The 26,498-nt window shown below is 40.2% G+C and overlaps 1 protein-coding gene across 1 annotated transcript in view; it reads left to right on the plus strand.

Moving 5' to 3' along the window:
• The window catches only part of LOC127789244 (regulatory-associated protein of TOR 1-like), a 92,680-nt gene that overhangs the window by 36,776 nt on the left and 29,406 nt on the right, over positions 1-26,498 (plus strand). Inside the window, exons 4-6 of the mRNA XM_052318083.1 lie at positions 22,259-22,417; positions 22,505-22,621; positions 22,910-23,064. Coding sequence (XP_052174043.1) covers positions 22,259-22,417; positions 22,505-22,621; positions 22,910-23,064 — 431 coding nt within the window. The remainder of the gene's footprint in view (positions 1-22,258; positions 22,418-22,504; positions 22,622-22,909; positions 23,065-26,498) is intronic.

The following is a 26,498-nucleotide window of genomic DNA, read 5'->3' on the forward strand; positions in this document are numbered from 1 at the left end:
TGATGACCATCCTCCTATCCCATGATTCCTACTTATAAGATATAGGGGCGTGGGTTACAAGACTTTAACTAATTGCCCAACTGAACGAAACAAACTAACTTGGTCAGCTGCTCTTCTAGAAACATACCATCTAGAAGTGATATTAATTCTAACTCTACAACAGAAAAGAAACATGCAGCAATACAATGCTACCTATTACATCTATTCTAATCTAATACAAATGACACAACAAGAGGGGGCAGTGTTTTCCTACTATATCACTTTTAACTAAACCAAATAAGGATGTAATTTAGCTTTACCATTTTCGTTTAGGACATCCATCTTTTAAAGTTCCCCAGGTTATGTATCCCTTTTTGTTCAAGGAGTAGATGCTAGGAATTTCCAATGTGATGTTTAAGAGTTTGCTAAACACAAAATGGTTTCATTTCCTCTCACTAATAATTAAAGTTCTCATCGTTTTGACTTGATCCATAGTGACATATGAGGTCCCTCTCTAGTCCCAAATTTATCTAGAGTTAAATGGTTTGTGGTATTTGTTGATGATTGTACACGAGTGACTTGGATTTATCTTTTGAAGTCCAAATTAGAAGTGTTCACCATCTTTCCCAATTTTTGTAATATGATCAACACTCAATTTGGAGCTGAAATCAAGAGAGTAAGAATAGATAATGCTAAGGATTTCTTCAATCAAACTTTGTATGGTTTCTTTCAACAAAAGGGTATAATTCATGAGTTTTCATGTGTGTATACCCCTCAACAAAATGGGGTAGCTGAGAGGAAAAATGTGCATTTACTAGCTGTTACTAGGGCTTTGCTATTCCACAATAATGTTTCTAGACATTATTGGGGAGAAGCACCCTTGACAACAACTTATCTTATTAATAGACTTCCCTCTAGGAGTCTCAATTCCAAAAGTCCAATTCAGCTTCTTTCTAAAACTTTTCTAGAATTCAAGCCCTCTAATGGAATCAGTCATAAAGTGTTTGGTTGTGTGGTTTTTGTTCATAATCACTCACCTCGTAGAAGTAAGTTAGATCCTAGAGCCCTTAAGTGTATCTTTGTTGGGTATTCCTCCACCCAAAAAGGATATAAATGTTTCCATCCTCCATCTAAATGTTTCATTGTCTCAGCTGATGTTAGTTTTGTGGAGGAAAATCCATACTTTAGTAATTCTTACCCTAAGGGGGAGACTGAATTTCTGGAGGAACCAAATAGAGAAGTATTCCTTCCCCTTCTCTAGGAACCTTCCTCAAAGGGTTCTTCATCTCAGCTGAAAAACATCTCAAGGGATTCTCTAAATGTGATACACAAGGAAACACTCCAACCTTATACCAGTCCACTAAAGGTGTATACAAGGAGAAAGACTCAGGTTGAATCATCTAACCCAAATATGGATTCCTGTAACCTCAACACTAAACCTAATTCATCCCCTCAGCCTATTCTATGTGATACACAGGGAAACACTCCCACCTTATACCAGTCCACTAAAGGTGTATACGAAGAGAAAGACTATGGCGAAACACTCCCACCTTATACCAGTCCACTAAAGGTGTATACGAAGAGAAAGACTATGGCTCATAACCCTATGCAGGCTGAATCATCTAATCCAAATCTGGATTCTTGTAACCTCAATATTGAACCTGATTCATCCCCTCAACCTATTTTGTCCCCCAACCAGGCTGCACCCGAACCTGACTCAATTCCTTATACTCAAGATGAACTTGAGCCTAATGACTTGGATATTTCTATTGCCCCCAGGAAGGGGACTTGCACCTGCACAAAACATCTTATTCATCTGTTTATGATCTACTCTCACTTGTCTCCTGCCCATAAGACTTTCTTGACCAACCTTAATTCCATTCCTATACCAAAAACCCTGTCTGAAGTATTAAATAATGAAAGTTGGAAGGATGCTATGATGGTTGAGATGGCAGCCTTTGAAAAAAACCAAACTTGGGACTTGGTTAAATTACCAAAGGGGAAGCAACCTGTGGGATGTAAGTGGGTGTTTACGGTGAAGTACAAATTTGATGGGACTCTATAAAGGTACAATGCAAGGTTAGTGGCTAAGGGGTATACCCAAATATATGGAGTAGACTACCTGGACATCTTTGCTCTAGTAGCTAAGATGAACACTGTCTGAGTGTTGCTGTCCTTAGCAGTTATGTATGACTGACCATTGTACCAATTTGATGTAAAAAATGATTTTTTACATGGGGAATTGGAAGAGGAGATTTATATGGAAGTTTCACCCAGATTTGGGTTGCAAACAAGAGAGGAAAATATTTTATGCAGGCTAAAAAAGGCTCTCTATGGGATGAAACAGTCCCCTAGAGCCTAGTTTGCGAGGTTTGCTAAAGTTATGCTTGGATTAGGCTACAAGCAAAGTCAAGGTGACCATACTTTGTTCATCATTCAGTTTTAGGAAGGATAACAACACTTTTGGTGTATGTTGATGACATTATAGTTGTCGGAGATGACAAAGAAGGAATGGAACATTTGAGGGGCTGTTTGGCAGGAGAATTTGGGATAAGAAGTTAGGAAAGTTGAAATACTTTCTTGGTATTGAGGTATCTCGGTCTAAGGCTGGAATATTTATTTCCCAGCATAAATATGTGCTAGGCCTTTTAACTGAAACAAGAATGCTTGGTAGCGGGATAGTTGAAACACCCATCAAACCAAACCATAAAATTGGGGCTGATTCTAAAGCAGGGTAGTGGATAAGGGGTCCTATCAACGGCTGGTAGGGAGACTTATTTATTTGTCTCACACTATGCTCAACATAGCCTATGTTGTGAGTGTGGTGTCATGTAATAAACCTGTTGTAACGGGGTAGCAGTGCAATTATCGGTAGTTAGGGGTAGAAAGGAAGCATTTGATATTAGCTAGCTATGAGGGTGGTACTAAATCAGTTGCTGCATTAGCAGCGTGTACATTCTCATGCATGTGGGCGGTTACAGTCCACTGAAGGATAAGGATCCAGCTATATATATGCTGAATCCTTTCCTACGATTATGTACGGAAATTATCAGAGAATCTTGGATTCCATCTCTCTCTCTCTCTCGCTCTTTCTTTCTTTCTGTGCAATTCTTGCTGTTTTCTCATTTCACTGTGTAATCGGAAACCATTGTTCGCTTTGGAGAGCTGACAATCTTGGTATTAGAGCAGCTCTTGGGTGACAACGGTACTCACAAGAAATCTTAGTCATGGCCGACGGAACGTGAATGAAGCAAATGGAGTCTCAACTTCAGCAAATGACAACGACCATAACAGAGATGCAAAATCGGATGGGAATGCTCGAAACCTCTATTAGAGCTGGAGTGGATTCCCGGATCGACCAAGCGATGGAACGCTGGAGGGTGGAAAGTCGCGAGCAGAGCAACTTGTTGCGGGAACAGTTGATGGAGCAAATACAGTTGATTGCGCGCATGTTCACCAATCAACAACCCATAAGGCTATCACCCGAGTTTCCTTCGAGGGACAGAATGGAGCCCATTTTTCCCGGAGTGGGGGTAGAACGGCGACCGATAGGAATGTCGGATTTTGAGTTCGAGACAGACATGGTGGGGGAGAATGTAAGAGAACGGAGGCAGGGAGCACTGGCTAATCGGCACAACCCGAATTACCCCATGCCGAAGCTCGAGATCCAGTGTTCGAAGGAGAGAATCTGAGGTGGTGGACACGAAGGTGTGAGCGAGTCTTCTCCTTATATCAAATTCCAGAACAACAGAAGATCACCTTGGCTGCTGCTTACTTGAATGACATGGGAGATGCTTGGTATCAAGCATGGCTCGCGGTTAAGGAGGGAAGCCCTTGGAATGTGTTTGTAGAGGACCTATGTGTGAGGTTCAGAGATAAAAGCATGAGGGATGTAATCGAAGAGTTTAATAAGCTCAAACAAGAAGGAACGGTCCAGGTCTATCAACAGAAATTCGAGGAGCTGAGATCGATGATGATGGTGCACAACCCTCAGTTAACTGAGGAGTACTATGTCTCAAGTTTTATCAGCGGTTTAGGGGAGGAGGTGCGGCCTATGGTAAAGATGTTACAGCCCCAGACCGTGAAGCAAGTAGTAGAAGGTGCAAGGCTGCAGGAAATGATCGTTGAAACAATGATAAAAAAACAGAGGAATCACATGAGGGGGGTGATATCAGGAGGATGGCAAGCAAATAGGTTAGCACCCAGGGAAGGGGGGTCCAATGGAAGAGGTGTACTGGCCCTACCTAACCCCAATCCAGTACAGTCCCTGGGAGGTAAACTGATGGAGCAGAGGAGGGTAGCGGGCTTATGCTACAAATGTGGGGATAAGTATTTTGTGGGACACAAGTGTAGGAGGCAGTTGTTGCTGTTGGAAGAGGAAGACGAGGAAACTGAAGAAGGAGAAGAGCCTTCGGAAACTGAGAAAGAGGACCAAGGGGAAATCTCTTTGCATGCTTTGAAGGGGGTGAACAATAGCAAGGTTATTAAGGTGGAAGGAAGAGTGAACAATCAACCTATCATGGTTCTCATAAATAGTGGAAGTACCCACAGCTTCTTGGATGAATTTGTGCTGAGAAGACTGGGGTGTGAAGTGAGCCTATCCAATCCCCTATCAGTAACGGTTGCCAATGGCAACAAGGTGTTGAGCCAATCGGCTTGTAAGGGTTTCTGCTGGGAAATGAATGGAGAAAGATTTTCAATAGATCTTAGGCTGCTCAAGTTGGGAGATTGTGATGTAGTGCTGGGGGTGGATTGGATGAAGGGAGTGAGCCCAATTAGCTTCGATTTCAATAAGATGGAGGTGACTTTCGAAAAAGATGGCAACAAAAAGGTCCTAACGGGCAATGTGGAAGTGGGGGTGTGTAAAATCATCTCGGGAAAATGACTGAGAAGGCTGTTCAAGGGCAGAATTCCAAAGGTGGCTCAACTTTTCTCCCTCCATACGGTGGGAATTTTTGAGGAAGGCCCAAATCAAGAAGGAGAGGTATGTGTGGTGGTCAGCAGCAAGACATGCAGCCAGCGAAAGGTACAAGAACTGGACTCCCTTAACATACTTTTAATTGAATAGAAGGACCTCTTTGCTGAACCCCATTCTCTTCCACCCAAAAGAGTTTTTGATCATTCTATTAACTTGAAACATCAATCTGAACCTGTGAACCTAAGGTCTTACCGATACTCCCCTAAACAAAAATCTGAAATTGAGCTCCTCATCAAGGATATGTTAAAGTAAATCTCTCATCCAACCCAGCAACAGCCCTTTCGCCTCACTTGTTTTGCTTGTCAAAAAGAAGGATGGACATGAAGATTTTGTGTTGATTATCGACAACTAAATTCCATAACCATCAAATACAAATTTCCCATACCCATAGTTGAAGATTTACTTGATGAACTTAAGTATGCCACTGTTTTTACTAAATTAGATCCTAGGTCGGGTTATCATCAGATTCGAATGAAACCCGAAGATATTCACAAAACAGCCTTCAAAACCCACCAAGGGCATTATGAATTTCTTGTAATGCCTTTTGGTTTGACTAAAGCCCCGGCTACTTTCCAATCCTTGATGAACTGAATCTTTGAACCCTACCTCTGCAAATTCATTTTGATATTCTTCGATGATATCCTAATCTATAGCCCCTCCTTCGATTAGCATATCTACCACTTAAGAGCCACATTTGTGGTCCTTAGGTTCAATCAATTGTATATTAAGGAGTCCAAATGTGCCTTTGCTCAAGAACAAGTGGAATACTTGGGCCACATCATATCAAAAACTGGAGTGAGCACTGATCCCAACAAAGTGGCAGCCATGATAGGCTGGCCACGACCCACCAATATAAGATGGCTGAGGGGATTTCTGGGGCTGACGGGCTACTACCGTCGGTTTGTTAAAAACTATGGGGTTATCAATCGACCCCTAATAGATTTATTGAAGAAGGATGGATTCCATTGGAGTTTAGAAGCAGAAAAAACATTTGCTGATCTTAAGCAAGCTGTTAGCAAGGTTCCCACGTTGGGGTTGCCGGATTTCAGCAAACCCTTCGTGCTGGAAACTGATGCGTGTGCTAGTGGAATAGGAGCGGTATTGGTTCAAGAGGGCAGACCCCTAGCCTTCTTGAGCCAAGTGTTGGCACCAAAGCATTTGGGATTAAGTATATATGAAAAAGAATTGCTGGCTATGTTAATGGCAATGGACAAATGGCGTCACTATTTGGAAGGAGGCACGTTTGTGATCAAGACAGACCATGAGAGTCTGAAATTTTTATTGTAACAACGGTTAAATACTCATTTGCAACAAAAAGGGATGACTAAACTAATGGGGCTAGACTATTCTATCCAATATGGGAAAGGGAAGGAAAACAAGGCGGCTGATGCCTTGTCGAGGTGTTTTGAAGAAGGTCAAATGGCGGCTGTAACTGTGGTGGTTCCAGATTGGTGCTAGGAAGTGAGTGCAAGTTATGAAGCAGATAGGACAACTAAAGAACTGCTACAACAGTTGGTGATCAACCCCATGGCTAGAGCAGGGTATACATTGGTGAACGACATCATCACCCCATGGCTAGAGCAGGGTATACATTGGTGAACGACATCATCAGGTATCAAGGAAGAATGGTTTTGGGAAATGACATGCGACTCAAAAACAAAGTAATTGCAGCCCTGCATAATTCACCCATGGGAGGACATTCGGGTATTGTCAACACTTATCACAAGGTGAGGCAACTCTTTCAGTGGCCGGGATTAAAGAAGGAAGTTATGGAATTTGTAATGGGGTGTGACACTTGCAAGAGGTGCAAAACAGAGAATGTGGCCTATCCGGGTCTATTACAACCATTGAATATTCCAGGAGGGCCTTGGGAGAGCATCTCCATGGACTTCATTGAAGGACTTCCAAGGTCAGAAGGTAGGGACTCTATCATGGTAATAGTCGACAGATTTACCAAGGACAACCACTTTGTGGGGTTGTCTCATCCATATACTGCCAGGGAAATTGCTAAAATCTTCATGGATCAGATAGTAGCATTGCATGGGGGTTCCCAAGGCCATAATATCAGATAGGGATAAGATCTTTACTAGCCTGTTTTGGAAGGAGCTAATGCAACTATTAGGAGTCAAGTCGAACATGTCAACAGCCTATCACCCAGAATCTGATGGGCAAACAGAGAGAGTTAACCAAAGCCTAGAAATGTACTTGAGGTGTCTATGTTTCCTGTAACCAAAATCATGGCATAAGTGGCTGGCCACTGCTCAGTGGTGGTACAATTCTTGCCACCATAGTGCCATCAAAAGGTCCCATTTTGAAGCACTTTACGGCTACAAACCACCACTACTTCCGGGGGTGGGAGAGACATCCTCCATGGCAGCCCTAGATACCTACATCCAGCAAAGGCAGCAGGCTTTACAACTGATAAAGATCGAGTTGGCCAATTCAAGAAACCGGATGAAACAATTTGCGGATAAAAGGAGAAGTGACAGGCAGTTCCAAGAAGGGGAAAGAGTCTATTTGAAATTACACCCAAGGCATCTAAAGTCCCTATCCTCAGGACCTATCTCAAAGCTGCAACCCAAGTACTATGGACCATTTTTAATAATTGCCAGGGTGGGCAGTGTGGCTTACAAACTGCAACTTCCAGAAAATTCCAACATCGACCCGGTATTTCATGTTTCACTCCTAAAGAAATCAGTGGCCGAGCAACAGGTCAGTCCTACATTACCTAATTTTATATAGGATGTGGAGCAGTCAAAAGAACCTAGAGCAATTCTGGATAAAAGGGTGATCTACAAGCATGAAGCTCCCATCCCTCAAGTATTGGTCAACTGGTCGGGCCTACACACAGATAACAATACTTGGGAATATCTCCCAGATCTACTTAATCAATTTCCCCAAGCTGCAAGCCTCCTTAGTATTTCTTGAGGACAAGAAAATTTTGATGAGGGGGGGTATTGTCATGTAATAAACCTGTTGTAACGAGGTAGCAGTGCAATTATCGGTAGTTTGGGGTAGAAAGGAAGCATTTGATATTAGCTAGCTATGAGGGTGGTACTAAATCAGTTGCTGCATTAGCAGCATGTACATTCTCATGCATGTGGGGGCGGTTACAGTCCACTGAAGGATAAGGATCCAGCTATATATATGCTGAATCCTTTCCTACGGTTATGTACGGAAATTATCAGAGAATCTTGGATTCCATCTCTCTCTCTCTCTCTCTCTCTCTCTCTTTCTTTGCAATTCTTGCTGTTTTCTCATTTCACTATGTAATCGGAAACCATTGTCCGCTTTGGGGAGCTGACATGTGGCTAGCCAATTTATGCATGATCCTAGAGAAAACCACCTCAAGGCTGTGCACAAAATTCTCCACTACCTTAAAGGGTCTCCAGGTAAGGGTGTGCTGTTTAAAAGGGCTAGCAACTTGTCCTTAGAGGTATTCACTAGTGTTGACTATGTTGGGTCACTTATAGATAGGAGATCTACCTTAGGTTATGTTAGGCCACCAATATGACAAACATACCAAAGGCGTAACAAGGATCAAGGGAATATGGGTGACACAGCGAAGGGGAGTAATAGCCAGCATGTGCGTCAGGGGTAGAATAGGCACTTGGCTGGTTTGTGTAACAAACCAGCATGTGCATGGGCTGAGGGATAACAACCTATAAAAAGGAGGTTAGAAGGGAGAGAAGGGGTGAAGAATTTGGAATTTTTGGTAGGAGAGTCCTGGGCCTCTCGAATGCTCAGTTTTGTTGCTTATTTCCATTGTTTCTCCTTGTAATTGAGAGTTGCAATATAGCAGAAAACCATCATAATTCCCTGGAAAATCCTACCTATTGTGTTGAATCCCATCAGGTTATTGTAGATTCTTGGGTGGAAATCTGATTACTTGGAGGTGCAAAAAACAAAGTGTGGTGGCAAGGTCAAGTGCTGAAGGTGAGTTCAAATCTATGGCCTTAGGTATTTGTGAACTTCTTTGGCTGAAGATCATTCTAACAAATTTGAAAATTCAGTGGGCAATTCCCATGAAACTTTATTGTGACAATTAGCTCACAACTCAGTTCAACATGATAAGACCAAGCATATTGAGGATGATAGGGATTTTATCAAGGAAAAGCTTGAAAATAGACTGATCTGCACCCCCCTTGTTCCTATCGGTGGGCAGCTAGCAGATGTCTTAACTAAAGGCTTATTGGGTCCTGTTTTCCACAAGATATTGAGCAAGATGGGAATGCATGATATATGATATACACTCTTCATCTTGAACGGGAGTGTTAGAAGTCAATGAATGGATTGTTCTTTCCTATGGATTCTTTCCTAAGTGTATCATGTCTTGCTTTCTTGCTGATTACATGCTGCTTATTATTCTGATTTGTTTCCTTGTATTTTATCTTTGTAAGATCTTTCCTTATTATACGTATTTCCTAAGGTAATTTAGGAAGCTTTCTCTCATTAGAAAGCTGCCTATTAAGGTTACTTACTGTATAAATGCTATACTCTACGATTACATAATATAGATTGGAATTCTGTTTGGTTCTTCCTTTTAACAAAAACTGATTCAGATGGTATGGGCATGTCCTCCTTAAGACTAAATGACACCCAAATTGGGAGAAATGTCATTGAGGTAATGATCGGGAAAGTGGAAGGCGAGATTTACTTGGGTCCAGATATTAAAGAAATACATGACATATTGGTTGGTTTTAGCTTGAAAGGATTCATGTAGCTGTTCTAAATAGTTAGGAAGCAGGCTCGACCCAACCCTTAAGCCATGTATGCCATGGCTTTAGGCCCCCAAAATTACAAGGTCCCCAAATTTTTAAAATTTGTAATATTTATATATATATTATTTTTCTAATAATTAATGTTTTATTAAAAAATTAAATACAAAACATTATAATTTTTTTTTTAATTTCCCTTCACCATTTTTCAATTTTTAACCGCTGCTTTGGTGTTCCCAAATCCCAATATCCCATAAAACCCACATATTTATAAAATGAAAAGTTGCTAATTATTGGTGAATTTTATCTTTTTAATGCTATCATTTTAATGTTTTGTTTTGTTTCTTTCTATAAGAAAATCATGAATGTATAGTTTTTTGCTCGCACTGACCTTCTTAGAGTTTCAAGAAAAATTAGTTTTGTTTTTCTTTGTTTATTTTTGTAAGTTGTTTGGCTTTTTTTCTTATCTTTGAGACATTATATTTTAGTTGAAAATTTATTATCATTAAGAGATTATTATATTTTGTATTTGATTGAATTTTAACTTTTTTTATTTAATAAAATAATAAAATATTTATGTAAAAAAGTGTATTATTTATTTTTTTATTAAAAAAAAATAATACTCGAAGGCCTCAACAAATCCTTTCGCCTAAAGCCCCCAACTCTGTTGGGCTGGCTCTGATAGGAAGTAGTTTACTTCCCATTGGGGCTTCAATTTCATATTTCACTTAGTGTGTGACTAGCATGATGTAGTGTATGTGATATTTAAAATGAATGATTTTAATTCCTGTTGGATCTTGTACGGATTACATAAGGTTTATTAAAGAAAGATTTGAAGATTTGCTGTTGCTGTTTCTTATTTTAGAAGTTTCTATAACCAGAATAGGATACTTCCCTAGTCTAGACTTAGGAAAGTTTCCTAAATGTTGTACATATGTATCTTTCCTTTCCTAGACATTATTTGTTTCCTTTGTTGTATTATTTCTCCTCTATAAGAGGATTGCTATGTACATATGTTTATTATCAAGGAAGTATTCAATTTTCACATGGTATCAGAGCCTCTCAATTGCACCTAAACCCTAGTGTGCCTTCATTGCACATCTTGGTTCTTCTTTCCTTCTTTTTACTAAGCCTTCATTGCTAGCCTTTGGTTCACCTGATTGCCAAGGTGAGCATGTTAGAAATCTTAGATGTTACTCCATATGTAACAACTGGAGAATCAACATTGGTTAATTAGATAACCGGTGTTGGAGTCGGAGAATTGCCTCGAATGCATCATTCCTATTGCCTAGACTGTAGGAACTACCTGCAATGGGCCTAATTGGTAAGAACCTTTCTCAAGGGTCAAGGGAAGATCAACCACCTAACTGCTCCTCCTCCAAAGGCCACTGATCCTGCTTTTCCGGCATGGGACATGGAAGACTCTTATCATGTCATGGCTACGGAATCCCATGCAACCCAAGTGTCATGTACCGTGAGGGATAAGGGTAGTTTTTCAATAAAATGTAATAGAGGGACTAGATAAGAAAGGATATAGTCAGAGTTAGTTAGCTGCTGAGGGAGTAGTACATAATTTGTTGCTGCTATGACAAGCTTGTACATTCTCTATAGCTGTAATCGGTTACAGCACGTGAGGAGAGAATCCTAGCTATATATGGACTCTCTCTCCTGATCGATCATCATTGAGAAGTAATATCACTATTTTATTGAATTCTCCCTTTGTTCTTCCTTTCTCTCTCTTAATTCTTTTTGATTTCCCTCTCCCATTCTCTAAAATACTAAGTCAGTCTCTCGGGACCTGACACTGAGGTGAGTAAAAATTACATGTTTTTGGCTTCTGCAAAGGAGATTTGGGACAGTAAAACAAACTTACTCTAAAGTTCAAGATGCCTCGGTAATATTTGAAATTAAGACAGATTAGTAGTACTAGGCAGGCTGCTTTGACTGTAATAGAATATTATAATAAGATGAATAAGTTGTGGTTAGAGCTAGATGTCATGTCCCTAGATTAGAAGGGTAATATTGTGATGGAGATATAATGAAAGGGTAATATTGTAATAGGTTTATATTAGTTTGTTAGGAGATATATGGTTGTTTGTTAGGAGCACATGGGTGCTGTTAGAAATTAGTTAAGGAGATAGTTATGCCTATAAAATGGCCCATTGTAAGAGGAGATGATTATGCTTGAATTGAATGAATGAAAATCTGATTCTCTCTCTACAATTCTCCCTTTCATTTTCTCTCTCATTTCTCTCTATATCCTTCCCCCATTTTTGTCCAAATATCCCTCTAAACTTTATGTTCATAATCCTAAGCCTCTCGGATCCCTCAGAATGCCAATTTTAGCCCGTTTTGAACCCTAAGTTCATGACACTAGATTATTACCAAGATATAAAAATAGTGTGCAGTGCGGATGCTACCACCCTCAATCGGATATTTGAAAGGAATAGGATTGTGGAATTCCTAGCTGGCCTTAGAGTTTAATCAGGTGAGGATACAAATTCTTGGCAGAGAGAGACTGCCTTTTCTTAATGAGGTTTTTGCCATTGTTAGAAGTGAAGAAAATTGGAGAGGAGCCATGCTTAATGAACCAATGACAGAGGGCTTGGCTATGGTGACAAATAAGGGGAAGGAGCAAGACTTAGAATAGGAAAGTCAGAAGCTAAAACCACTAATCGTAAATGGCTATGGTGCAGTAAGAAGCCTAGGCACACTTGAGAAATGTGCTTCAAGCTTCATGGAAAAGAGATTTTCCTAAGTAGAATTGGAGGCTTTAAAATGTCACGACCTTGGGTATTATAGGGGTAAAGTTGTAATTGAGTTACAATTATAGTTAGGGGGTATTTTTGTAATTCGGTTGCAGTACATGGGTATTGTTATTCTGTTATTTTCCCTTTTTGTCTTGTAGCTAGTTGGTTAGGGAACTTTGTTTGATAGCTAAGTGAGGCTATATGTATTGCCTCAGCTGTAGGATGAGATATGCTTGAATTGATAATTGAAAACTCTCATTCTCTCTCTAAGAATTCTCTCAAATCTCCCTCTCATTTATCTATTCTGCTCTCCCTCATTTTCTCTCTAATTTCTCCCCTAGTCTTCTTCAATTTTCCCTCTAATACATTCTGCTCTTGACCTTATTTCAATCGGATCTTTCCGATTGTCCATTTCAGTCCGTTATGAATCCTAGGTTCATGACATAAAAGTGTGGCATCAAAGAATCAGGCCTATCTATCCAGCAAGGGGCAAGAGGAGGGAGGAACAACTGATAAGACAGGACCTATCCCTGGTTTTGATTTTACTCAGTTGAATGTTGAAGAAATCAACAAATTCAAGGCCTTCCTCAAATCAATTCAGGATGGGCCTGCTTGTTTGCTCAACAATGTAATTGTCTACATTCTACTCCATTTTCTGCCTCAAAAATTGATAAGAATGGCATTTGGATCCTAGATTCATGAGCCACTGACCGTATAACCCTTGATCCTAATGTTTTTGACACTTATGAGGCTATTGTAACCTCTAAACATATCACAATAGCCAATGGAACCTTAGTTCCCATTAAAGGATAGGGCAAGATCACCCTTAGCCCAGACCTTGCCATCAAACAAGTTCTTCATGTACCAAATTTGTCCACCAATCTTGTGTCTATTCATTAACTAACTAAAGATTTAAACTGTCGTGCTATTTTCTCTCCTCACATGTGTGAATTTCAGCCCATGAAGACAAGACAAAATGGGCTGTATTTTTTGGCGTGAAAGGGTAATTGTCCTAGGGGAAATCAGCCAAGGGTTGCTTGCTCATCTCAGTTTACCTCAAATCCTGCTTCTCACATTTGGCTGCATCACTATAGACTTGGTCACTCTCCTTTCACTCTCCTAAAAAGCATGTTTCCTTCATTATTTAGGAATCTAGGTCCAAGTACTTTTCAGTGTGATGTGTGTGTAATATCTAAACATCACCATGTGTCCTATCCAATTAGGAATAAAATGTCTTCTAAACCTTTTGCTTTGGTTCACTCAGATGTTTGGGGACCCTCTAAAATACCTAACTATTCTGGGGCTCGGTGGTTTATTTCTTTTATTGATGATTGTACTCGAATGGCATGGATTTTCGTATTAAAAGATAAAGCTGCTATTGGAACTATTCTACCCTATTTTTGTAAAATGATTTCAACTCATCTTGACTCTGTTATACAAAAATTCTGTACTGATAATGCAAAAGATTACTTCAATAGTCACTCGCATAAGTTTTTCCAACAAGAAGGGACTGCCCACGAGTCTTCTTGTGTAGACCCGGCACAACAAAATGGAGTGGCTAAACGGAAGATGAGATATCTTCTAAATGTTGCTAGAACCCTTCTCCACAATCACCATGTTTCTAAGAATTTTTGGGGAGAAGCTGTTCTTACAACAACTTATTTGATTAATCGAGTACCTTTTGAAATCTTAAACCATCAGAGCTTTTTCAGTGTTTGTCTACTTACTTCCTTGACCTTAGTTTACATTCTTCTCTTCCTTTAAAAGTATTTGGTTGTCTTCTTTCTTCACATTCCGAAACATCACTGAGACAAGCTTGATCCTAGAGCTATTAGGTATGTCTTCCTAGGTTACTCTCCCACTCAAAAGGGATACAAATGTTATCATCCCTCTACAAGGGAATTTTTTGTCTCCAAAGATGTAACATTTGTTGATCCACTCCTTTCTTTGGTTCCCCTCAGGATGGTCAGCAGGGGGAGAATTTGGTTTATGGTGAACATTGCTGTGGAGATGTTTTTCCTACCCTAGAATTAGCACTTTCATTGTAATGCCCCTATTTTTCCAAATACCCAACGACGTAAAATATAAGCTAACATCCTCACGGGCGTTATGGAAACCCTGGCCAATGGAAGCATTGGATCGAACCTGAAAGCTTAACCAAAGCTAGATAAATGGGTTTCCACTAGATTTTCTTTACAAGTACAAGGAATGTAAGACTCTCAATACTTTAGAAAGACACAACTTATCACTATAGTACAATTGTAGGGCATCCTTATACTTATTACAAACTTGAGTATCCTAGCTGCTATTACAATGCATTATTGTTGTACAATTGCACGCGTACATAATAAATCAAAAACCCAAGGCTAGCGAAGCTCCACCTTCTTGCCCATGTTTTGAACTGGAACCTGAAATACCTGACACTTCTAATATCCACGTTCCAGGGGCATCAACCTAAGTTAGATATTACATCTAAATGAGTGAATTAGACAAGGAAAGGTATGTGCGTGCAAATGCAACAATGCTATTATGAAATCCACCTCTGTGGTAGCAATGCTAAGGTGTTGCAATCACCCTTGCGGTCATCATAGTCACTCCTGGATCACCGTAAGAGCACGAGATCTTCCATGATGTCCCAACAACTAGCCACAATCACCAACACGAACATGATATATATGACAAAGTAGAAGGAATATGCATAAACAAGGGAAAATATGACATGTAAGCCACAAATGCATGATATGCAAGTCAACACCCTCACCCAATGAAGCCAAAATGATTGGGATGTAGCAAAAGTATGCAAGAAACACTCGCGTTGTTGGTTTGGGCTTGCCGGAGTACTGTTTACAATGTTCGGGAATGGTTTTCTGCAAATATCACAAGATTTCATAAACCAAACTCAACATATTTTTATATAGGGTTGTAGGTAACTAAAGAGGGTCAACTCTGCAAATTTTCAGGTCAAGAGGAGGTCCCACGCGCAGCTTTTTATCGGTGCGTGAGCTGCACGCGCCTCTCTTAAAAATCGGCTAGCTCCACCTTACTTTGGTATTTCGGCCATAACTTTTTTGTTTTAGCTCTGATTCGACCGTTGTTTGGACCTACGGACTCCCCTTTCATCCCTGTACAAGATTGTAAAAGAACCTCCAAGTTTCGATGGCGTTTGGCACACTTTACGATAGAGAGACGAACTTTCCAATAAGCCTCGCTTCCTCTTCGATTTTCTCCCCCGATTTTAGCAGAACATTCCCTCTATTATTGTAGCGTTTCCCCTCTCCAAAATCTCTTCCTTTCCCCTCTTGAAGAATGTCCAAATGAAGGCTACAAAGGCTTTATATTTATAGAGTTTTTCAATGAATCAAAATCCACCATGCATCGCGAAGTGATAAGGTTTCATCATTGCCGCCCATGTGCTTCCAACCAAAACGCACCACGTGTCCCAACTTGGAGGCTAAGCAAAGCAAAGATATTTTGATGAGATATTTTAAGGTTTCAAGAAACAACGCTTTGGCCCGAACTTTCTAGGTTGCACATAGACCCTGGGCCATTTTTAATTGCAGTTTTTGGTCACCAAAAAATAGACTTATTACGCCAATACCCAAGGTTTTGGGTAAATTATACTTTTACTCGAATTTCAATATTTACGATTTTGTCCCTGGTTCAGAAACTGAACCTTTGACTCAAGGTTTCTATAATCCCTTGAAAGGACATATTTCCTCAAGTATTAGAACCTAATAATTTCAGGTATTATCTCATATTTGAGTTTGAAAATTTGGGATGTTACTTGCATGCTCCAGTATTGATCAATAGTTCATATCTATTCCATCTGTTTCATCCCCTCAGCCTCAGCTCCTCGGACAACAGTGAGCTAGCTACTAAGTAAGCTGCTCCTCAACAGCTAAGGTCTCTGGCTAGGTTTAAAGGATCCCCTTATGTATTCAAAAGAAGGCAACTTGTTCTAGAGTCTTAGCATGTACCAACATCCGACCCCAGTTCAGGTAAGGAATTCATATGCCCTTCAATTTTAGCTTAGCCTAACCCTATTTCTTATGATTTGGACCTTCCTATTGTTGTTAGAGAGGGGGTCAGAAGTTGTACTCAACACCTCTTGACCAATTTTCTGTCCTACCACTGTCCTAGCATCTTTGGATTCTATTTTCATTCCTAAATTAGTAGATGAGTCCCTAAAGGATCAGAACTAGAACAAGTTATGCTGGAGGAAGTGAGAGCACTAAAGTAGAATCAGACATGGGAAGTGGTCTCTTGGCCAAATGGAGTCATTCTAGTAAGCTGCTAGTGGGTTTTCAATTTCAAATACAAGGCTGATGGAACTTTGGAGAGATATAAAGCTAGGTTGGTGGCCAAGGGCTATATTCAGTCCTATGGCATAGATTATTTTGAAACATTTGCCCCTGTGACAAAGATGACAACAGTAAGAATTCTCATTTCATTATCAACCTATTTTGGATGGAAATTACAGCAATTGGATGTAAAGAATGCCTTCCCACATGGAGATTTGGAAGAGGAAGTATTCCTGGATTTGCCTTCAGGATTCCAAGAAGGAGATATCGGGAAAGTGTACAAGCTCAAGAAGGCCCTCGATGGACTTAAGCAGTCCCCAAGGGCCTGGTTTGATCGATTCTCTAAGGTCATGAAAGCTACGGGTTACAGTCAAAGCAGGGGTGATCACACCCTCTTCATAAAGCACTCAAGGGAAGAGAGAGTCACTACTCTACTAGTATATGTGGATGAGATAATTGTCATCTGAAATGATGAAAAAGAATAGAAGGTGCTCAAGGAGAATTTAGCCCAAGAGTTTGAAATTAAAGACCTTGGTATCCTCAAGTATTTTTTAGGAATTGAAGTTGCTTACTCTAAGCCCGGAATTTTCCTATCTCAGCGTAAATATGTATTGGATTTGTTGGCTGAAACAGGGTTGATTGGAGGCGAAGGCACTAATATTCCAGTGGAACCTAATAGCAAGCTATGGCAGAATCCTAGTAGTCGGCCAGTTGATAAGGGAAGATATCAATAGTTGGTTGACCGTTTGATATATCTCTCTCATACTAGGCCAGGCATTGCCTTTGCTGTTAGCCTTGTAAGCCAATTCATGCACAGCTCAACCGAGGAGGTTGTAATGAAGATTCTAAGCTATCTAAAAGCTACTCTAGGAAAGGGGATATTGTTCAAAACAGGGGCTGAGTTGGATGTTAAAGCTTTCACTGATGCTGACTATGCAAGATCTCTCATTGATAGGAGATCAACCACAGGGTATTGTGTGTTCTTAGGTGGCAATTGTCATAGCCAAGGGGGTAATATTGTAATTAGTCATTCAGTTAGTTGAGGTAGTTATTCGGGTGCATGGACTAGCGGATGTAGAGATTTAAACCTAAGTGCACATGTTCTAGAAGATGTACTAACCGCCTCCTCATAAATAAGAAGACTACAACGGGGATGGGGATCATGTGAGAATACTACACTGATCTTTTCCCTCCTTTTCTCTCTCAAATTCTGTCTCTCTTTATCTCCCTCTTTCTCTCTTTTCCCTCCCTCGTTTTCTCATTTCATTGTTTCCCGCCTATTCTGTCTTCTCTAAGTTACGGGAAGGCCTCTGTTCAGATCGAGGATATGAGAATTGGTATCAGAGCCAATGACCTGAGCGCTAAGGATGGCCGACGGGACCAGGGTGAAACAGACGGAATCGAGATTGGATGCTATAGTCCCAACCTTAACCAGCACCTAAACCACCTAAGGAAGGCATTTGAAATCCTCAACCACCATCAACTCTATGTGAAAAGGTCCAAGTGTAGTTTTGCAGAAGCAAGAGTGGAGTACCTTGGCCATATCATCTCAGGGCAAGGGGTAAGTACTGACCCCCAGAAAATTGTAGCTATGTCACAATGGCCCAAACCTAAGCCCAAACCTAAGACCCTCAAAGAATTGAGGGGATTCTTAGGACTCATCGGCTACTACTGGAGGTTCATACAAGGGTATGGCCTGATCAGTAAACCCCTCACCAGCTTGTTGAAAAAGAACAACTTCCAATGGGGAGTTGAGGCCGACAATGCCTTTGTGTCTCTTAAAGAGGCCATGACCAAGGCACCCATACTAGCACTACCGGACTTCTCCAAAGAATTTATATTGGAGACAGATGCCTGCGACTCAGGGGTAGGGGCAGTACTAATCTAAGAAGGCAAGTTGATAGCTTATTGTCATGATCCTAGGGCTTAACCTAGGATCAGTTTGGGAATCGGAAGAATCCGATTTAGTTAAGCCAAGAACAGAAGGGAATTAAGGAGGAAATGGGAAGAATGAGGGAGAGATTAGAAGAAGTGTTAGGGAGATTAGAGAGCAGAAAAAGAGGGAGATGAAGATCAAGAAAGGGGAGAGAATTTGGAAGAGGAGAAAAACAGATTTCAATTCATTAATTTCTTGGATAACAAAACAAACCATTACAGCAATCTTTTATAGGCATATTTGCCTTCTAACAGCCTAGCACATGCTCCCACGTGCTTCTAACCACTTGCTAAAATATCCCTAACAAATTATTTTATCCTATTACAATAATACCCTTTTATTGCTCATAGGGTCATGATATTTATTTGGGTCAAGCTCTAGCTCCAAGGCATGTAGGCCTAAGTATCTACGACAAAGAACTGCTAGCTGTCCTCATGGCAGTAGAGAAGTGGAGATATTACTTAGAAGGTCAGTTTTTCACCATCCGGACTGACCATGAGAGCCTTAAATTCTTGTCCCAACAAAGGGCTCACAATCAACTACAAAGGAAAGGGATTTCAAAGCTCATGGGATTTGACTATGTAATCCAATATAGGAAGGGGCGAGAAAATTTGGTTGCGGATGCATTGTCCAAAAGAGAATGGAGGGCAGTGCACATGCCATTTCAGCCTTGATACCATACTGGGTGCATGGCATATCTACCAGCTACGAGAAGACCAATTGGATCCAAGAATTACTCGTTTGACTATTGGTACAACCTCAAGATGACTCGGGGTATACATTGAAGGGGGGATTGCTCAAATACAATGGTAGAGTGGTCATTGGGGAGGATGAGCAATTGAAGAAGAAGATTCTACAGTCTCTACATGACTCTCCTATAGGTGGTCACTTAGGGCTAAATGTAAAATACCATCGAGTAAAGCAACTCTTTTACTGCCCGGGGCTCAAGAAGGATGTGACTCAGCATGTCCTAAGATGTACCACCTGCCAACGATGTAAACATGAGCAGGTGCCTTACCCCGGGCTCCTCCAACCCTTAGAGATACCTTCCCAAGTGTGGGAGTAGATAACCATGGACTTTATCAAAGGGTTGCCCAAGTCTGAAGGTTTTGACACTATATTGGTGGTGGTCGATTAGGTAACCAAATTTGGCCATTTCATTGTATTGGCACATCCCTTTACGGCTACAGAGGTAGCCCGGAGACTAATGGACCACGTCTTCAAGCTACACGGGGTGCCACGGGCCATCATTTCTGATAGGGACAACTGGACAAGATCTTTACCAGTCAATTTTGGAAAATTTTACTTCACGGCCTAGGAATTGGGTTACGGTTGTCATCAGCTTACCACTTGGAAACTGACGGCCAAACGGAAAGGGTTAATCAGTGCCTTGAAACATACCTAAGGTGTCTATGTTTTACCTGACCCCGAAGCTGGAACAAACGGATCGCATTGGCCCAATGGTGGTACAACACCAATTACCCCATTGCCCATAAGTGAACTCCCTTTGAATCTTAATTCGGATATCCCCCTCCGATAATCCCGGCCATCATGCGCTACAGCCCTGCAGAAACTACAGAAACTACAGCAGACCAGTACTTACAGGCCAGACAAGAGGCCTTGTAGGTTATAAAATTGGAGCTCACTTCAGCTCAACATCGCATGAAACACATGGCGGACTGGCACTGCATAGACCGAAATTTTGAGGTAGGCGAGGAAGCTGTTCTGAAGGTGAAGCGGTTTCAACATCTTTTTTCTAAGGGGCTTATATCTAAAATCACTTCTAAGTATTATGACCCTTCAAGATTATCGAGAAGGTGAGGCCCGTGGCATACCGCCTACTGCTTCCTAATGGAGTGGGGTTACACCCAGTATTCCATGTCTCTCTCTTAAAGAAGGCTATTGGCACAACAGCAGGCGTCAGTCAAGAGCTGCCAGAACTCTAGGAAGATTCCATCGTTGAAGCAGAGCCTAAAGCCATCCTGGAGAGAAGGGTGACCTACCAGGATTCTCTGCCACTCACGCAAGTTCTGGTGCAGTGGACGCACCTGCATCCCGACCACACAACTTGGGAGTATCTCCTCGATCTTCTCCAACGGTTTCCCCGGGCCACTAGCCTCCTTTAATTTCTTGGGGGCAAGAAATATTTCAACGAGGGGGGAGTTGTCATAGCCAAGGGGGTAATATTGTAATTAGTCATTCAGTTAGTTGAGGTAGTTATTTGGGTGCATGGACTAGCGAATGTAGAGAATTAAAGCTAAGTGCACATGGCCACTTGGCTGGCCATTTGGCTGTTCTAGAAGATATACTAACCGCCTCCCTTATAAATAAGAAGACTACAACGAGGATGGGGATCATGTGAGAATACTACACTAATCTTTTCCCTCCTTTTCTCTCTCAAATTCTATCTCTCTTTATCTGTCTCTTTCTTTCTTTTCCCTCCCTCGTTTTCTCGTTTCATTCTTTCCCGCCTATTCTGTCTTCTCCAAGTTACGGGAAGGCCTCTGTTCAGATCGAGGATCTGACAACAATCTTGTATCTTGGAGGAGCAAGAAGCAAAGTATTGTGGCTAGATCAAGTGGAAAGGCTGAGTTTAGGGCAATGATACTTGGCCTATGCAAATTGTTGTAGCTAGGATCATCTTAGAAGACTTGAGGATCAAGATTCAAGGTTCAATTGGACTGTTCTGTGACAACCAATCAACCATAAGCATTGCACACGATCTTGTCTAGCATGACAGGATAAAACATATAGAAATAGACTGGCACATCATAAAAGAGAAGTTGGATGTATGTCTAATTCATATTCCTCATGTTCCATTCGAGGAACAAGTGGCTGATGTGTTCACTAAGGGATTGGCAGTAAAATGGTTTGAAGTCCTTATATGCAATATGGGAATGACAAACATCAATTCTCTAGTTTGAGGGGGAGTGTTGGATCTTGTAAGGATTATCAAACAAAGATTACAAAGATTTGAAGATTTGCTGTTGCTGTTTCTTATTTTAGAAGTTTCTATAACCGGAATAGGATACTTCGCTAGTCCAAACTTAGGAAAGTTTCCTAAATGTTGTACATATGTATCTTTCCTTTCACAGGCATTATTTGTTTCCTTTGTTGTATTATTTCTCCTCTATAAAAGGACTGCCGTGTACAAATGTTTATTATCAAGGAAGTATTCAGTTTTCACAATTCCTCATACTCCATCCAGTTTCGTCAGGGATCTCCCTCCCCATAATTTTAATTTCTCATGTTCATATTGTTACTGGAGTTATGGTTCAAACCAAAGCAAATGGTCTTCTTCCTGTAATTGTTCCAAGTTTAAATATTAGAAAAGAGGGTTCAAAATCCTGTGAATATTTGAATAAGAAGGCTATAACTTATATAATTAATTATTAAAATAATAAAGATTGCAGGCATTCCCTCCACGTTATCGCATTAAGAGGTGCTCTTCCTCTGTTGGGTTGGTTCTGTAAAGCACTCAATTTCTTATGGAATTGAAAATAGTGCTTTTTATGTGTGTATATATATGCATATAGGTTTAAAACTGGGTTGCAATCCATCATTCAAAGCTGCCTAATTTGTTCAAATATGGACAGGCCCGCTACAAGATCCAATTAGATCCTACTGTAGAAGAAGTGAAGAAACTTTGTACTACATGTCGAAAGAGTGCAAAGTCTGAAAGAGTTCTCTTTCACTACAATGGGCATGGTGTGCCAAAGCCAACTGCTAATGGTGAAATTTGGCTATTCAATAAGGTTTTGTCACTGATCCAAATGTGTTCCCATTATCTAGCTTTCATCTTTAGTATTTTTATCTTCTTTTTGTTTGTTTTGTCTTGTCAGAGCTATACACAATACATCCCACTGCCGATTAGTGACCTTGATTCCTGGTTAAAGACACCATCAATATATGTTTTTGATTGCTCAGCTGCTGGAATGGTTGTCAATGCGTTCATAGAGGTATTCAATACTGTTTATTGTCAATTGATAATTGACACTTTATTTTGCCATGTTATAGGATTTTTTTTTCTTTTTTCTTTTTTTTGGTAAGTAAGAAATGTAACAGGAATTAGTCTTGGTACTGGTGTATTCTCTCTCTCTCTACTTGTTGAAGTGTCTCCTTGATGCTTCATTTGTACAATTTTCTTATAAACAAGGAATTAGATTATATATAAAGGAGGGAATTGGTCTCCCTTTCTGTTTTCTACTTTAGGTCTCTGACTATTAGTATGATTGGCAATCTTATAGCTTCAGGACTGGAACACATCTTCTGGATCTTCCATGAGGGATTGCATTCTGCTTGCTGCCTGTGAAGCACATGAGACTCTTCCTCAGAGTCCAGAATTTCCTGCTGATGTATTTACATCGTGCCTCACTACACCCATTAAGATGGCATTAAGATGGTGAGACATTCTGTCTTTATCAGCTTAGTTTAATCTTCTTCTTGCAGTAACCCGGAACGCTTGCATGGTTGCTGCCCCCTTGTTACCTGGCTTTGGTAATGCATGTACTATGTGTAAGCCTCTTCATGTTTGTAAATGTCATATATATATATTTTTTTTCTTAAGATCCTCAGTTATGTTTCCTTACTTTTTATATGATTGAGCTATTAGCATAAGTGTGGGGTACTCCCTCTATTATTATTATACTTTGTACAAAATGTTGAAGTAGGTAAGAAATGAATCCGAACTTGTTAATTTAGAGAATGATCAAACCCGCTGCTGGTAATGCAGCAAAGTCTACTATTTTTTGAGATAAACTGACAAACTTTAAGAATGCAGACCACCTTAGGAAATACAAGAATTGCAGAGTAATTTGTCAGGTTTAGGTAGGTTTTGTTTGGTTACTAAGAGATTTGATGTTTTCCTTATGAGTCTATTCTGAAGCTCGTGTCTGGTTTTTGCCCTAGCGGTATGCCATTTCTTATCATCCTAATGTTAGACTGAGTGTTTCCATTGTCCACCAAAGTTTGAACAAGGTTACATTCTTTTGTTGGATCTGTATTTTGTCTTTTTTGTTTTTTACTGAATCTGGTAACAACGATTATTTGATCATTGCCTTATCTGTTAATTCAACAGTGGTTTCTGCCTCCAAGTTATGTGGAAACTATGTTTCTCTTATGCACTTCTGTTAAGTTTTGTTATATTTGCGGTTAGATTGAATGGGATTATTACATGTTGTATCTATAGCAACTATTGATACTTATTTTTTGTCCCTGCTGCTAGCTATAATTTTATTTTAATCCAAAGATTACTAATTTCCCATGCTTTTATTCAAGGATATATCTACACTTCTGAAGCCTTGGTTATAAGATGCATTTTTTTGAATTCTCAAATCGATATAAAACACAATCACACAAAAACTCCTAATAACACAAAGTATCTCAAACTAAGAACAATTCTCACTTCTATTTATGATATGCCCAAAATGCAAAAAGAAATACTAACACCCCTTCTTTGATAAGAAAATTCACCACAAACAAAAAAATTTCAGTTTTGATTCGCCACTCTTAAGATAGAAGAAGGAAGAGTGATAAGAATCAAATAAATTCGCCACTAAACAAATGAATTGCTTAGATAAGAATTAGGGTAAAATGCTCTCTGCACTTTCTTAATAAAAATGTTCATGCCAAACATTACAAGATTGCACATATAAATACTAGTCTTGGAACATCTCTCCAAGCATGGGTGACATAATAATTAAAGCAAAAGTGTAAATTCAAATGTGGATGACATAATAATCAAAAGAAAAGACAAATATTTAAAAGATGCTCAAAAATTCGCAATTCCCGCTCCACCCAATGAGTACTGACCACCAAACTTCAAACAGTCATAAAATATAGTTGGAAAGTTGAAACATCGCCCATGAATATAGGAAGTTGTAGTTGAGATCTTGAGTTTTCTATTGACATATGACACACCTCATAATTCCATGCAATTCAAAAGTTATTTTCTTCCTATTTTTCCCTCAATAATTCCAAAATAAATACCCACTCAAGGTTTTTCCCAAATTTTTCTCCACCATAATTCATAAAATAATTTTAGAATAATAATAAAAAAAATTCCAGAATTACCCCATAGGCGTGTGCCTTCACGCGCTAGGCGCGTGGTCTGCGCTTGCAGCTCAAGCGCCAGTCATCTTCTCCAGCGCCGGCACATCGACGATGCTGACTTTTCCCTCCATGATGTTCTACACATCCAGTCGATCCTGATGGTGCCTCTATTGGCTTGAAACCAACATTGGAAGGCCATCAATTGGCCGGCCAAAGCTTTGGCCCCGGTGTGTGCCCCTTTTTTTGGCCAACCCTAGAAACAGCCTCAAAACACCTCAAAACCTTACGGAAATCTCTAGAATTCCTCCTCAATACCTCGAGAGAAAAAGCCCGTTATCTATTTCACTCAATTCTTCCAAAAATGTGAGCAATTTGAAGCCCAAACTTGTGAAAACCCTCGGCCAAACCCTCATCTATTTATAGCCATTTTCAAGTCGCAACACGGCCATTCCTGTCAATTCCTTGTCCCCCATCATCATCACAACCATTTAATGGCCTTGAATCGACCTTGACGTGCCTCAAACGGCGGGTTACAGAGGCTGAAATTCCGGCCATCTCACGGCCGAAATTTCTATCAAATCGGCCATCATCGTGGCCGATTCTCAACCAAGGATTGGCCATGATGGCTCTAGGCCTACTCTTGGAGCCCTTGCGACTCCTCTGGCAGCCTACCTCGACCAAAATCGGCGATGGGAAAGGCGGCCACCGGCCATGGCAGTGTTCACACTGCCAGTTCTGAAAATTACACTTTCACCCCTTACCAACTCCAAAATTGGATTTGGCCCCTTTCCATAAAGCCCCTGAATCTCCCAATACTTACATTACGACCCAAAAGTTCTAAACTTTCTATTTCACCCTCGAAAATTCAAGAATAACTTCTTTTCGACCTCCCTCGGGCAAAATTAAGAAATTGTACTTAGGCCCGAATGTATGTTTTGATCGCAAACTCTTTTGTTTCCTCCCGAAATCACTTAAGGGTTATTCCTTATGCAAAATGTGAAACTTCTTAGGGTTCCGTTGACTCTCCGGAAGTCCTTTACGACCATTCGATTTTTCAGCCTGAATCATAGCTATACCAAAAACTATTTCTGATTTGATTTCTTTCGATGCCGTAAATCACGTCTCAAAATGCTCGTCAATGCCGTATTATTTTCCTTTGGAATCTAGGCTCTAGGGCACTTCCTGCAGTTGATTCGGTTACTCATAACTATACCGAAAATTACGTTTTAGCCTTAATATCTTTTGAAGATTTCACTTATGGCTCAAGGTAAATTTACACGAGTCCTTTGAACATTCTCGGGTATTACAAGCTACAATAGGTATTTGAAGTTAAAGACCTAGGACAACTAAGGTATTTCACAGGAATGGAAGTAGCGAGGAGTAAAGAGGGAATCTTTATTTCCCAGGGAAAGTATATGTTGGATGTACTAAAGGAGATAGGTAAGTTTGGTTGTAAGCTAGCCAAAACACCATTGGAACCCAACTGGAAGCCTAAAGAGGATGGCATAGAAACGTCAGTGGAAAAAAGTAGATATCAAAGGTTAGTGGGAAAATTAATCTATTTATCTCTTACACAACTTGATATTACATATCCAATGAGTGTAGTGAATCAATTTATGCATTCACCCATTAGCAAACATTTTAATACTACTTATCATATCCTGAGATACCTTAAAAGAACTTCTAAAAAGGGGCTGATGTTCAAAAAGAATAAGGACAGAGGAATAAAAGGATTTGTGGATGTTGATTGGGCTGGATCTTTAGAAGATAATAACTCTATTTTCG

Source organism: Diospyros lotus, chromosome 13 (assembly GCF_014633365.1).
Source record: "Diospyros lotus cultivar Yz01 chromosome 13, ASM1463336v1, whole genome shotgun sequence".
Classification (NCBI taxonomy): Eukaryota; Viridiplantae; Streptophyta; class Magnoliopsida; order Ericales; family Ebenaceae; genus Diospyros; species Diospyros lotus.